We start from the raw sequence: 14,115 nt of genomic DNA on the forward strand, positions 1-14,115 counted from the left end.
GCCCTGTTTCCTGCGTACAACGACTAGTTTGTCCTGAACTTAGGTAGCACTAATGATCTGTACCATCCATTGATTTACTGATCAATTCATTTAACAAAAGTTCGCTGAGAGCATTGTACCAGTTATTAAGCAATTGTCTCTTGGCTCTATTTCTACTCTTTTCCCTCTGCTTTGTAATACTGGGGCTGGGACTCTGCAAATTTCATTTCTCCGTTTCAGCTCACTTCCTGTTAGGTTTTAGTAATAGGGGGTGCTAGAAGGAGACTGGAGAAGGGACTCTGTCCTTCCTTTACTTGCTCTTCCTGTCATGGCCTCAGAAATGGTCCTTCACCCTGGCAGCAGCAGGCACTTTCTGAATCAACCACTTCATGATCCTGGAAGGAACCAATGCCAACTGGGTAGCACCTTCTTGTCAGAGTTCTGAGTCACAACTCTGCAAGGCCCCCCCTCCAAACTCCTTAGATACCAGTACCAGCCAGGCAGCATCTCCTTCTTACAAATCCAAGTCCCAGCGCTACAGGCCACTCCTCCCAGCCCATTGCTTCTAAGAACCCGAACTTCTTTCCTTTGTTCCTCTAGTTGTGGGGCTGGCGTCCATTCCCTGCAGCTATTGCCTTTGTGCTCCCTTAGCATTCCCTTTTTGCTTTTTAGGTGTCCTCTGACACCTTGTCTAGAACATATTTTCTCTATTAAATTTACTTTCTTGAAATGCCTAATACAGTTTGTTTTCCTGACTGGACTCCGATAATCGTCCTTGGTATCATGAGTGGTCCCAGGAAACAATCCTCAAAGATGGGGTTCTGATATTGGTTTGGTAACGTCCTTGGCCCTGGACAGTACTGGGATCCTTGCTAACAAGAAATAGTATACTTGGAACCTGTCACCTGTAGTGGCATCACAATTAAATTGTCACGTGGTTGAAGGTGGTGAACTACCTACTGACACCTCGTGGCTGCTGCACTTGACCTCCCAGCGGTGGGTGATCATGATGGTAGCAGGGTGGGATGGGGTGCCTGTTGACCATGTGGAGAGCTTACAAGAAAGAAAGCTACAAGCTTAGGGCTTTCAACTGTCAGCTCAGTCATAATCAGAGAAGCAGCACAATCAAAGATAATTAGGCACACAGACAAGAAGCCATGAGGAAGAGAACTAGAAAGGCAGTGAGTAATTACAGGACCAACATCTGCCAAAGAAGGAACCCAGTGAAGGGAGTCTAGAAGCAGCACTTGGTGCTGCTTTTCTATTGCAGGAGAGGCAGAGGTGCATGAGTTTTACTATATGCTCCCAAAAGTCGGAGAAGAGGAAGTGAGCTTTCGACAGACTCAGAAAGCTGAAGAGCAGACGTTGCAGCTTAGGACCCACACCAAGGAGGGAGGTGTCTTCTGGTTCCACCTGTATTATAACCAGGGTCCCAGCTGGAAGCCCAGGGGGTTTAATTTGTGGGTTCTCTGATGATTTGCATATTTCATCCAGATATTTTGCCCAGTTTTTTCAGTTGGTCTCAAGTGGGAGTGTTGGTCCATAATTCTAGTGCACCATCAGCAAAAGTAGAAGCCTGGTGTTTTTTTGTTTCACTTTACTTACTTGCCATATAACAGGTTTTTGCAGTGTGTTTGCATTTATCAGAGTTTTCTTGTATTTGTCCTAGATTTTGATTCATACTTAGGAATATATTTCTTTACTTCTTCAGAGTCTTTGCTCTCACCTCCCTACCCTTACCAGCTCCATTTAGACTTGCATTCCCTCCTCCCCGGGCACTGCCAGTCTCCCTTTTCCTGCTCTCCCCGCTCCTCGTTTATTATCTGTCTTCTCCAGTAGAATGAGAGCTCTACTAGGGCAGGGATTTTTTGTTTGTTATATTTAGCAATGAATGTATCCTCAGGGCTTAGAACAGTTTAGCATAGAGTAGGAACACAGCCACGTTTGTTGAATGAATGAAGGAGAAGGAAAGGATGAACTACCACAAGTGGGAACAAATTTGGGGGGAATTAATGATGAGTTTAGCATAGAACTTGCTGTGTTTCAGGTACTCAGATGACATAGAGTTTGCGATGTTTTGGAAGTCTTGAATATATGAGTCTGGGACTCAGGAAGATCGTGACTTGCCCTGTTTACTCTCTGGCATCCCTTTTTACTCCAGTTGATCTGAGCTCTTTGAGGACAACTATGTAGTAGTTATTCTTATGTCCTCGTCTCCCATCATAGCACTTGGACAGAAGGGGTGGCTGATAAATGGTTTAACTGAGCTCCATAAAATTAGGGACCAGATTTTTCTTGTTCCCTGCCGTATCCTCAGCACCTGACAGTGCTTGGCTTAATACATGTTTGTAGAAAAAATGAATATCCCCAGCAGGAGCAGTGGCCAGTGGGAGCGGGGAGAACGGTCCCTGATGCCTGGCCCTGTACAGAAAGAGTCGCCCCTATTAAGAAGGTCACAGGGAAAGGAGTGTCCCCTGGGGAGAGTCAGGGCTCAGCTAGGGTAGGTAGCTATCCTGTGGGAAGCTTAGTGACCCAGTGGTTAAGAGAGAGGGCTTGAATCAGGTAGACTTGGTTTTAAATCCTATCTTCTTCCTTTAGTTGCCCTATGTAAAGTTATGCCTTCTCTTTGTTCAGTTTTCTCATCTGTAAATTGGGGATAATAGTACTTGAGAAGATCTAGTCACTGTCAGAAATGAAATAAGGCTTTCATATGACTTTATTCTGTTATCCATCTAAGTGCTTTCAAGTCATTTGCTTAGTAACATATCCTAAAAAATTGAGAGAGAGAAGAGCTGAAGGAGGACCATTTTATCCTTTAGGCATTATATGCATGGGACCTGGGACACACAGCTTTTAAAGGACTTAAAAATATATTTAGTGCTTAAAAATATTACTGGTTCTAAGTTATGAAAAGAAAAGTAAAAAAAATGCTTTATTAAATGTGCTCAAACATAGCATTACTCCAAACAGTTTACTGCAACTAGATACAACTATTATATAGTTACATATTAATTGTATTTAACGTGGGATATAGGTGCATTTCCCTGAAGTAGGAGACCTTAGTAGGATTTTAAGATGGCTCTGGAGGTACCTGTCTGGTTCACTAGGTGGCAGTTTTCCTCTTTATTGGCCTGTGTCTGGTCTTCTAGTTGCCCCTGCTTTTCCTCATCAGTTACTCCAAACAGCACTTCCCGATTATCCCTGCATGTTATTTCAGCATCTAGGGATATACATATTTTATAATTTCTAGGATGCACATTTTTCAACATCTCTGAAATTGTGATGCATCTTACAAATTGTATCGTATTAGCAGTACTGGAGTATCATATTGGCAGCATTTTTTACTTTAGTGATTTCATAAAAAAATGCAGCAACTTACAATTGGTGGCATCTTAGATTTGATGGAATGTAAGCTATTTGGGTCTGGAGATAGGAACTTCTTGGAACTGGCTAGGGGGCTTTTTTTTTTTCTCCCCACCAATTTTTGGTTTCCTTTTTTCTAATATTTATTCCATCTTTCTGGTTTGAAGATCATTCTGATTGTTCCCCCTCCTCCCACTCTCTCCTGCTTTCATTCCTGCCTCCTTGTTTTCCCCCTCCTGGCCTTCTTTTGTCCCTTCCTGGAGTCTGCACAAGTTTCCAGGGCTCCCACTGATCTGTGCTCTTTTTTAAAGGCCCTACAGCCTGACGGTGGTACCACCCGACAAGGTGAATCCTGAGCACTACATCTTCTCTCCCTTCGGGATCCTGCACGTCCATCCCGAGGAGGGCAGTGAGACGATGACGCTGGGTACCTGGCACCACCACTCTGTCCTCTGGCAACAGCTCCAGTTCATCCCATTCTTCAAGTATTGCCTTTTACGCAAGGCCTTGGCCTGGTAGGTGGCGATGGGTATGGGATTTGGGAAGAAGTGTCACAAAGAGCAACAGCACATTGTCACTGCCCTCCGATCCGTAGTTGGAAGAAGAGCGTGAAGTTGCAGAGGCTGCACCGGTGCCGGACCTTCCTAGGGAAGCATCTGCTCCTTGCTGTGCCCCACTTTGGAGCTGGGCTTCTGCATATTAGCAGGTGAGGTCTTCAAAACACAGCTTCACTGGACTTCCAAAAATTAGTTTACAGAAAGTAATAACGGGTTCATTGTAGAAACTTTGGAAAATACGAAAAAGCACAAAGGAAAAAATCTTTAATCTTACCGTCTGCACATAACCATGACAAACATTTTGTTGCATATCCTTGTAGTCTTTTTTTAATTTTGTTTTTTATTGAAGTGTAGTTGATTTACAATGTTAGTTTCAAATGTACAGCAAAGTGATTCAGTTATACATATACATATGTGTATCTATCTGTATTTTTCAGATTCTTTTCCATAAATGTTATTACAAGAAATTGAATATAGTTCCTTGTGCAATACAGTAGGTCCTTGTTGTTTACCTATTATCCTTGTAGTCTTTTTTTCCGTCACATACACAAATGTGATCATAGTGCACATACCGTTAACTAACCAGGTCTTTTCTCTGAATGATATATTGTGAACATATCTATGTAATTATGTATTTCTCCATCAACTTGCCCCAGATCATACAATTATTAAGTGTCAGATCTGAGGCTGTAATGCAGGTATTTCCATCTAAACTCTGCTCTTTCAGTGGCATTGCTTGGATTATTGTTTTGTTTTGTTTTGTTTTTTGAGAAAACCTTACTCCTATTTTTAGTACTTTCTTACTTTCTCTGCACAGCTCCTCAGCTACTCCAGTTATCTTCTGTGATAGGAGTTGCAAACTCAGACACCTATGGGGCCCAAGGAGGAACAATGGAAGAAAGGCAGTGGGTTGAGTTCAAGACTTTAGGGAGTATGGGACTGCAGTCAGGTTGGAGATTGCACCTAAACGGAACACACTACTCAGTTCCAATCGACTGTTGCCATTGGGAATATAGGTCCAGCGTGTCACCCACATTATTTTTTCAGGATGACCTGGAAATCCACATTTTGTAAAATTTCTTAATTTTACCTGGTTAGCTCGGATTTTTATAAAAACACTGTGCTGGCCAAGTGTTAGTGGTCCATATGAAAACCTTTTCAGTCTGAATTTGGCCCATGGGCTACCAGTTTACAACCTTCACTCTAGATATCCTCCAGTCTAGCTTAATCATCATAGCATAATTGGGCTGCACAGATCTGAACTTAAGTCCTGAATACCAGCAAGGGACTTTACTCTTTGAGCCTCAGTTTCCTGACCTGAAAACGAGAGAGAAAGGTTTCTGCTACTACCTAGTGGTAGTGAGAATTAAATGAGAATGTGACTATAAAGTACCATGTTCAGTGCCGCCATGGTGCTGAATAAATGACACCTGTTATGATCATCCTCTGCTTATTAGGGGTCCTTCGTTTTTTCAAGGATGTGTGGAGATGTGGCTTTTTCAGGGTGTTTGTAGGGGAGAATGTATAACAGAAGTGGGTTTCCCCTGGGATGGTCAGCCCATAGGGAAGTTGGGGTTCATCACCTTTGATTCTAAAACCTACCTGTCCATCTAGACTGTTAGGGCCCTCAGCTCCCCCAGTTCCAAGGAAGAAGTCTCTGCAGTGTCTCCTCAGTCAGACCTTGGGATCTGTTTGACCCTATCTTCTGGCAGAAAAGCTACTCAGTGTGAACATTTTCACATACCCCAGGCCTTTCCCAAAGAATTCCCCAGCCAGAAACTTCCTGGGCTTGAACTCTTCCAAAGACCTCTCAGGAGGAAGCTGTCACTGTTGGTCACTGGGAATATTATAACCTCTCTAAACTTTAACTCACTCTCAGGTGAGCTGGGCTGGGAAGACATCAAAGGTGTCCAAGGAGAGAGGGCAGAGTTGTTAGCTCTGACCAGCTTATCCCTTGATTCCAGGCTTCTGCAGGAGCTGCACTCTGTGCCCTGGCTCCCCCACGAACCAGATCGGTGCTACGAACTGCTGGACCTGCAGCGGGCTCTAGTCAAGGAGAACCACAAGGCTTTGCGGCTGCTCCGTCGCTGCCTGTATCTCTGCACATCCATCCTTCATCTGGTAAGAGACTCCAGTTTATCATGAACTTTTTCTCCCAGATGCACTCACCAGGGTTTCAGCCTTCTCTTGGCTTAAGCTTCCCTGTGTATTCTGGGCTCTGCACTTGGCTCAGAGCCCTTGTCCAGTCCAGTAACAGCAGTCTCTGCTCTGGGTGGATGGATTATAACAGGTAGGCAGACACTTGGACTCAGCCTTTCCCTAAGGCCTTGGAGCAGAGAGGAGAAGGAATGTAACAGTGTCTGTTTTTTCAGTTGTTTGTGCCAGGAGCATTAGGGGATTTGAGAGTTGGAATCCTGATCTTTCATGCTGCTGGACTTATCTCTGAATCTGTCTGGAACCTTTGGCAAGCCACCGTGGCTGGTAGAGGAGTCCTTCCTTTGTATGCCTACTTTGTGTCTGTGGCACATGCCCCCTGCCTAGGGCTCTGGAGGGCCCTGCCTTGTACTTGCCTCTTGCTCGTGGCTCATCCTCATAGTTTGTTGTTTATCACGTGGGGCTGGATATTCACACAGTTCTCTGGCTAATCACCATCTGCAGATAGTCCAGTTCTGAGAGACGGGACCCACTTAGATTTTATGAAAAATGGGAAATGGCATGAAGGAGGCCTGGCCTACCTTGCCTGGCTTAAGCCAGGTTTTGGGTCTTATATATCACTTTAAACTTCATCAGAGAAGGTTAATCACTAGGGACAGGACCCTAGAGTCTCAAAGGTGGCCTTGACCACAAGGAATTTCTATTCCCAGGAGGAATCAGTGACTTCTTTTGTGGATAGCCCTTGGAAAATCTTAAATTTTCCATAATAAATATTTTAAATCCTGTAATAATTTTTTTCACATGATTTGAAATAGTCAAATCCTTTCCCTCTCTCAGAATTCCCTATGCCCTCACCCTACTCTTCATTGTCCTTTTTACGTGCTTCCTGTCACCTTTTAACACACCACGTAATTTACTTGTGTTGGTAAGCCAAATGCCCATGATAGAATGTAAGGTCCACAGGAGCAGAGACCTTTGTTTTGTGCATTGGTGTATCCCAAGAATCTGGAGGGGTCCTTGCACAAAGAAGATGCTGCGTAACAGCTCCACAGGCTTGAGAATTTGAACTTAGCAGAGCCTCTGTGTGTCTTGAGTTTGTACTGATTGGACCCTTCCCTTCAGGGGTATTCTTTAGTTGTTTTCAAAGACTGGCAGAAGAGGACATTTGTAGTCTCTCTTCAGGAGGTTTAGGAGAGAGGGGCCAATGGCATTAGGAGTGTCAGCATCCTGGAGCCATAGTGTGGGACAAGAGGAGGCAGTGGGCTTTAGCGTCCAGACAGCAAAGCCTGGACCTGTCACTGCGTAAAACTGAACGGGGCCGGAGGTGGGGGCGAGCTGCTCCGCGGCCTTTCTCTACCTCCAAGTTCTTAAGTCTGAGCTTTGTTTTAATATTACAAAAATACTAGGAATAACTTTTCTATGGTCATAGTTAACTTACTTTTATTTTTTAAATTAAGGTATGATTTGCATGCAGTAAAGAAAATAAATTGTAAATATACAGTTTGCTGAAATTTGTGTGTATATATACACCCATGTAACTACCAGTGGGTCAAGACACAGAACACCTACAGTACCATAGCGAGTTCCCTGGTGCCTCTCATCAGTGCCCCCACAGGTAACCACTACTCTGACCTCTGTCACCATAGATTAGTTTTGTCTGACTTTGAATTTGATGTAAATGGAATCAGACAGCATGTGCCCTTTTTTGTCCGTTTTTCTTCACTCCACATTATGTTAGTGAGATTTATCCATAACCTTTCGGTAGTAGTGGTGCACTCTTTTGTATTACTGTGCGGTGTGTTACTGTACAAATACACCACAGTTTATTTGCTAATTCTCCATTGATGGACTTTTGTGTTGGTTCCAGTTTTTTTTTTCCTACTGTGAATAACGTGGTTATGAACATTTTTGTATGTCTTTTGATGGACAAAAACACTCATTTCTTTGGGGTATATATTCCAGGAGTGGAATTGCTGGAATAGGGTATATGTGTGTTTTGCAGTGCCAAACAGTTTTCTAGAGTGGTTGTATCAGTTTATATTCACATCAGACTTCTGGTTGTCCTGTGATCTCACCAGCACTTGGTATTGTCAGGATTTTTAATTTTAGCCAAACTGGTAAGTGTACAGTGGTATTTCATTGTGGTTTTGATCACCAGTGATGTCAAGCATCTTTTCCTACGTTTATTGGCTGTTTTGGTACCATCTTCTATAAAGTGTCTAACTCTTCCTTATTTTTTATTGGGTTGTCTGGTTTTTTCCCTATTAATCTGTAGCAGTTCTTTATATATTCTAGATAAGAATCCTATATTAAATATATATATACATAGTGGCTTATCTTTTTATTATTTTAATGGTGTCTTTTGATAAATGGAAGTTCTTAATTTTCTTGACATTCATTTTGTCTTTTTGTTTTGGTTAGTGCCCTTTGAGTCCTGGTTTAAGAAACCTCTGCTTACCCCAAAATCTTGTAGATATTCTCCTATATTTTCTGCTAGATATTTTATTACTGTATCTTTTACATTTAGGTATATGATCCATTTCAAATTAATTTTTATGTATGGTGTAGGGTAAAAGTCAAGTTTTGTGTTTCTCATTTATTGAAAAGACTATCCTTTCCCCGCTGAATTACAGCTGTGTGTTTTTCTTAAGTCAGGTGATTGTGTATGGGTTGTTTCTGGACTCTCCTCTGTTCCGTTAATCTATTTGCCTGTCAATGTTACACTGTCTTAATTATTGTAGCCTTATAGTAAGTCTTAATATCTGGTATTGTAAATCCTATAACTTTTTGTTATTCAAGATTTCTCTGGCTATTCTAGGTTCTTTGAATTTACATATGAATTTTAGGACAGCTTGTCAATTTCCACAAAATAATTTACTAGGCGTTTTTTTAATTAGCTTGCTTTGAATCTATAGTTCAATTTGGGGGAGAATTGATATCTTAACAATATTTAGTTTCCCAATCCATAAACATGGGTCTGTTGATTTATTTTAATTTCTTTAATTATTCTTTAATTACTCTTAAGGTTTCCTGTAGAGGTCTTGAATATATTTCATTAGATTTGTTTCTAGATATTTGATTTTTTTTTTTTGCTGTTATAAATGGTATTTTTATTTTATTTTATTTTATGTATGCTTTTAAATTGAAGTATAGTCAGTTACAGTGTGTCAATTTCTAGTGTACAGCACAATGTCCCAGTCATGCATATACATACATATATTCATTTTCATATTCTTATAAATGGTATTTTTAAAACATTATTACTTTCTAATAGTTGCTCTATACCATACACAAAAATTAACTCATGATGGATAAAAGACATTAAATGTGAAAAGAAAATCCAAAAGCTTTCAGAAGATAATATGGGATATTTTTATCATCTCAGGGTTTCTTAAAATGTAAAAATTATAAACCCTAAAATAAATGTGTCTTTATTAAAATTAACTTTTTAAAATGTACCATAAAAAGAATGAAAAGACAAGAAAATGCAATTTGCAGCCACTTTCTGTGCTGCCGTGTGGAGTGGCATGGAACCTGTCCCTGTTGGTAGTCATCCCAAAGGTGGGGGAGGGCCATGAAGGAGGATCAGTGATCATCATAGCTGACAACTGAATTGTTACAGAACAAAGTTTGTAATCTGTGCTAAAGAAAAGCAGGCTGCTACCCATTCAAATGTAGCATTACTGAATAACAATAAATAATAAAATAGATTAGAAACAAATAAATAATGATATTAAATGTGAGTATTTGGTAGACACATCCATTTTTAAGGACGTTTCCATCAATTCGTAGTTTCCTAAGACATTTTTTTCATGAGTGAGTGTTGGATTTTGTCCAATCTTTTTTTTTTTTCTTCTTGTTCTGTATAGATAATCATGGGATTTTCTCCTTTAGTCTGTTAATATGGTGAATTGTCAGTATTACACCACTTTTTCATTACTGGGATAAACCCATTTCCTTCCTTCCTTCCTTGTGTAATTTTTAATTTTGATATAATTTCAAACTTATTAGCAGAGTTGCAAGGATAGTATAATAAACTTCTACCTACCTTTCATCCAGATTGTTTTTGTCCCTTTTATGTTACCATTTATGCTCTTTTTCATTCTCTATATGTATATACATTATTTTCCTGAATCATGTGAAAGTGACTTGTGGATATCAAATTTCTTTACCCCTAGATATGCTAGCGTTGTTTTCATAGGAACAAGGACATTTTCTTTCGTAACTATAGTACACTCATAAAAAATTAGGAGGTTTCACTTGATACATTCTGTTATCTAACCCTTAATCCTTATTAAACATTTGCCAATTATTTCAACAATGTCCTTTATTACTGTTTCCTTCCTGCTTCCTTCCATCCAGAATCATATGTTGCATTTAGTGGTCACTTCTCAGTCTCTTTCACATGGAAAAGCTCCCCTGCCTTTCTTGGCTCCTTGTCTCACAGAGGGACAACTCTCCAGTGTGATGTGCATTCCAAAGGCCGCTGCCCCTCCAGATTAGATGGGGAACAGCGTTGGCTGAGATCCAGCTTGGCACCTTCCCTTCCTCATCTTGCTTCCCTCAGTCCCTTAGAAGTTTATTTCAAGAAGATCATTCCTTCAGTAAGTCACATTTCCCCCAATTCCTGTCTCAGGCTCTGCTTCTAGGGAACCCAACCTTAAAAAAAAAAAAAGTATTAGACCTAGAGCATTCAATGTTTTATTCAAATATTCTATAGCCACAATCATTTTTCTTACCCACTTTACCTTTCAGTTTCTGAGAGATGTTAAAGGTCCCCTCCTAGGACTGTGGATTTGTTAACATCTCCTTGATGTTTTTTCAGTTTGCAACATGTATTTCAAAATCACGTTGTTATGTGTGTAAAGGTTCATAACACTATTTCTAGGTGACTTTATTGATATGGAAAAGGATTCATTCTTGTTACTACCTTTCTACAGGAGTTCTCTGATGTTTACAGCATCAAGTGTTTGCTTGAACTTTTTCTGTCTTTTCGTTTTCAAGCTTCCTTTGTTACTTTGTTTTATATGTTTCTCTTACAAAGAGCTGGAAAACATTTAGTCTGAGAATTTATGTCTTGCAATAGGCTCATCTCATTTCTTATGGTGACTGATAGGTTTGGATTTATTTTTCTCGTCTCATTTTAGTGTTTCCTATCCCCTATGATTTCTATTTGATTCTTCCTTGTGTTTCTTGTCCTTTGTTGGGTTGATTACATTTTTGTTGCTATTACTGTCCTCTAATGACTTGGGTGTTATACATTTTGTTCTTCTGCTCGTTGCCCAGGAACTACGTACTGTGTTTGCTCATCTTTCTTAGTTTTAGAATCTTGATTTTATTCCTTTTCTGAGACTCCTACCTGGAGGAAGTTATGTAACTCAGTTCTGGGCAATGAAACTTAAGTGGAAGTCGCTGGGATAGAGAGACATATGTAACTGGAATGTCTTTTTGAACCTTTACTCCTGTCTTACTGCCTAACCCTTGGATGTAATTTCCGGTAATGGGAAAGCCACCACACCATGATGAGGGTGAAAGGCACATTAAAGGATGGAAGAGGAGGAAGACAGAAGGAACTTTGTCCTGATTGATATTATTGGGCCAATATGCCATACACAGATTACTTATTGCATTAAATAAATAAACCTTTTACTTGATGAAGCCACACTTTTTCTAGTTTTCTCTTACTTGCAGCTGAATGCATATGTAAGACATTTATCCACCTGCCCAATAGGTGTAGCTGTTCAACTTACATTTTTATAACCATGTCTTTTTCACGTCTTTCTCTTAAAGCACCTTCTCAGAGAGGCCTTCTCCAGTCACCCTGTTTGAGATTGCAAACCCCCACTATCACCAGCACTCCTCATCCCTCTTTCCCTGCTCTGTTGTTTTCTTCATGGCCCTTATCACCTTTTTACATACCATAGAAATTTATTATTTATGTGTTTATTGTATATTATTTATTTATTTTGTTTTTGTATCCCCACCCCACAAGAGGGTAGGGATTCTATTTCATTCATATCTGTATAATTCACTAGTATCTCTCTAGTATTTAGCATAAGGTATGCCATATAGTAGGTGCTCAGCAAGTCTTTGTTGAATGAATGAATGCCAAGTTGAAGCTGTGTCCGTCTTCTTTCCAAGCAGAGTAAGCACTTGGAAAGCCCTCTCCTCATTTCCTTTTTCTCCTCTCTTCCTCTCTCCATCCTCCGCCCTTCTCATTACGCTTACATTGATATCTCCTGGAATTTTAGTTCTAGATTGTTATGAACATTCTTGTTTTGCAGCTTACCCATTTAGAATTAACAATATGTTTCAGATTTCTTTGCTCATCAGAGTTTCTTGTAGAATACACTAGCCTTTTATATTCGTTTTCCTCTGCCAGAAATACACTATTGTTTAATTTTTTTCCCAAAGAGAATCTGTGGATGGTAAATTTTTAGAGTCTTTGTATATCTAAAAATGTCTTCATCCTCAAATTTCAGTTATACTGTGGCTAAATACAATATTCTAGGTTTAAAAAATGTCTTCAGAACCTTGCAGACACTGCCCCTAGTGGTGAGGATTTAAAAAAACGTATACTGATGAAGTTGTGCTTTGCTGTGTATTTGTATGCTCTGTCCTAGTTGTCACTCAGTAAGCCCTTCCAATATGCGGTGATACTTCCTTTCTGGGTCTCAGAAGACTGGTATCTGAGCTCAGGGTTAGCAGAATACAATTCCCAGACACCACTGAGTTCTAATCACAAGCTCTGTTGATCAGAAACGGTAGGAGAGGTAGCAAGGACAAAAGATCCATCTGGTCAAGCACATCTTTCTGGGATCTCCCAGTGTCTCTCTTCCTCAACAGGACAGGCCCAGAGAGGTGGCAGCTACCAGCAACCTTTGCAGGCTGAGGAACTTTCCAGATGTGAGAAGAACCCACCAAGAGGCTCCCAGACTTTTCCCCCATGTTCCCCAGCCCCCAGTGGACAGTCTGTGTCAGTAGCCAGAGACAGCTTCTGCTCTCACGTAGACTGCTGTGCTGGTCAGCAGGCCACATCACCCAGGCCTAGTGATTGGACTCCATGTCCTGGAATAATTGCTGAGCCTTGCTTATCCAGTCTTTCTTTTTCTTTGTCTAATCAATGCATTGTGAAGCTCTCTTTTTACACATGCACACATTTTCTATTTGAGGTCCACCCTGGGGACTTTTAGCAGACAGGCCTGGCCTATCGAATTAGCACATTGAAACCTCTCAATATATGTTCTCCATTTCACATCTTCTCTTAAAGATTTCTGGGGCCAATTGCTACTAAAAAGCAGCCCTTTATGTGCACATCCAGGTTCCAGGTTTCAGGCTCCAAGCTGTCAGAGCTTTGTACAGACCAGAGGGTGGCAGTTTGCTCTCCATCCCCCTTTCTGCAGTGTTTTCCACTCTCTCTGCCGGCAGATTCATGAGGATACATACCACATGCAACAGGGCCTGCAGGAGCGAGTGAAAAATTGCAAGAGGATCAGGACTGGCCAGGGCTCTGTACACCTTCAGAGGGAGCAATGCCAGCAGCTGGAGCAGAAGCTGCAGCAGGCAGAAGCCTGGCTGCTGCAGATGGGACAGCTGGCCCGCCTGGTGGACTACATGGTTTGCCAGAACCTCGTGTCCATCATAGAAGAGGAGATCACCTCTTTCGTGGCCAACATCCTGCAAGTGAGGTGGTGGGTGGCATGTGTGGAGGTGGGTGGGCAGGCAGGGGCCAGCCTGAGGGGCGCGGATGCTGACATTTAGGCCCACGACCTCTCCTGACCCTTCTTTACAGGCCCCAAGGCAGAAACCCTTTCTCTCAGCACAGCTGGTCTTTGACAGTTGTGGCCAGCTGTCTCATGAGCCGTGTATTGAAAATATGATCCAGGTTATAACTGGGAGCCTAAAGTCTGTTGCAGCTTCCACCCTGAAGGTATTCTGGGTGGGGCCAGGGGCTGGCTGTAGGAATTCCCAGTTCCTATCCTCTGTACATTCTGAAACTCTCAGCCTGGTCTGAACCCTCATTGTTTGCTATTTCTGCCCTTTCTCCATGCCTGGGCGTGAA

At 41.4% G+C, this 14,115-nt stretch overlaps 1 protein-coding gene across 7 annotated transcripts in view; it reads left to right on the plus strand.

Annotated features, from left to right (window-relative positions):
* The window catches only part of DNHD1 (dynein heavy chain domain 1), a 60,304-nt gene that overhangs the window by 5,914 nt on the left and 40,275 nt on the right, over positions 1–14,115 (plus strand). For all 7 annotated transcript variants that reach the window (XM_072969395.1, XM_072969396.1, XM_072969397.1 and 4 more), the window contains exons 4-8: positions 3,654–3,857; positions 3,938–4,048; positions 5,864–6,020; positions 13,482–13,736; positions 13,846–13,983. In XM_072969395.1, the coding sequence (XP_072825496.1) occupies positions 3,654–3,857; positions 3,938–4,048; positions 5,864–6,020; positions 13,482–13,736; positions 13,846–13,983 (865 nt within the window). The remainder of the gene's footprint in view (positions 1–3,653; positions 3,858–3,937; positions 4,049–5,863; positions 6,021–13,481; positions 13,737–13,845; positions 13,984–14,115) is intronic.

The sequence above is a fragment of the Vicugna pacos genome, chromosome 10 (genome assembly GCF_048564905.1).
Source record: "Vicugna pacos chromosome 10, VicPac4, whole genome shotgun sequence".
Taxonomy (NCBI): Eukaryota; Metazoa; Chordata; class Mammalia; order Artiodactyla; family Camelidae; genus Vicugna; species Vicugna pacos.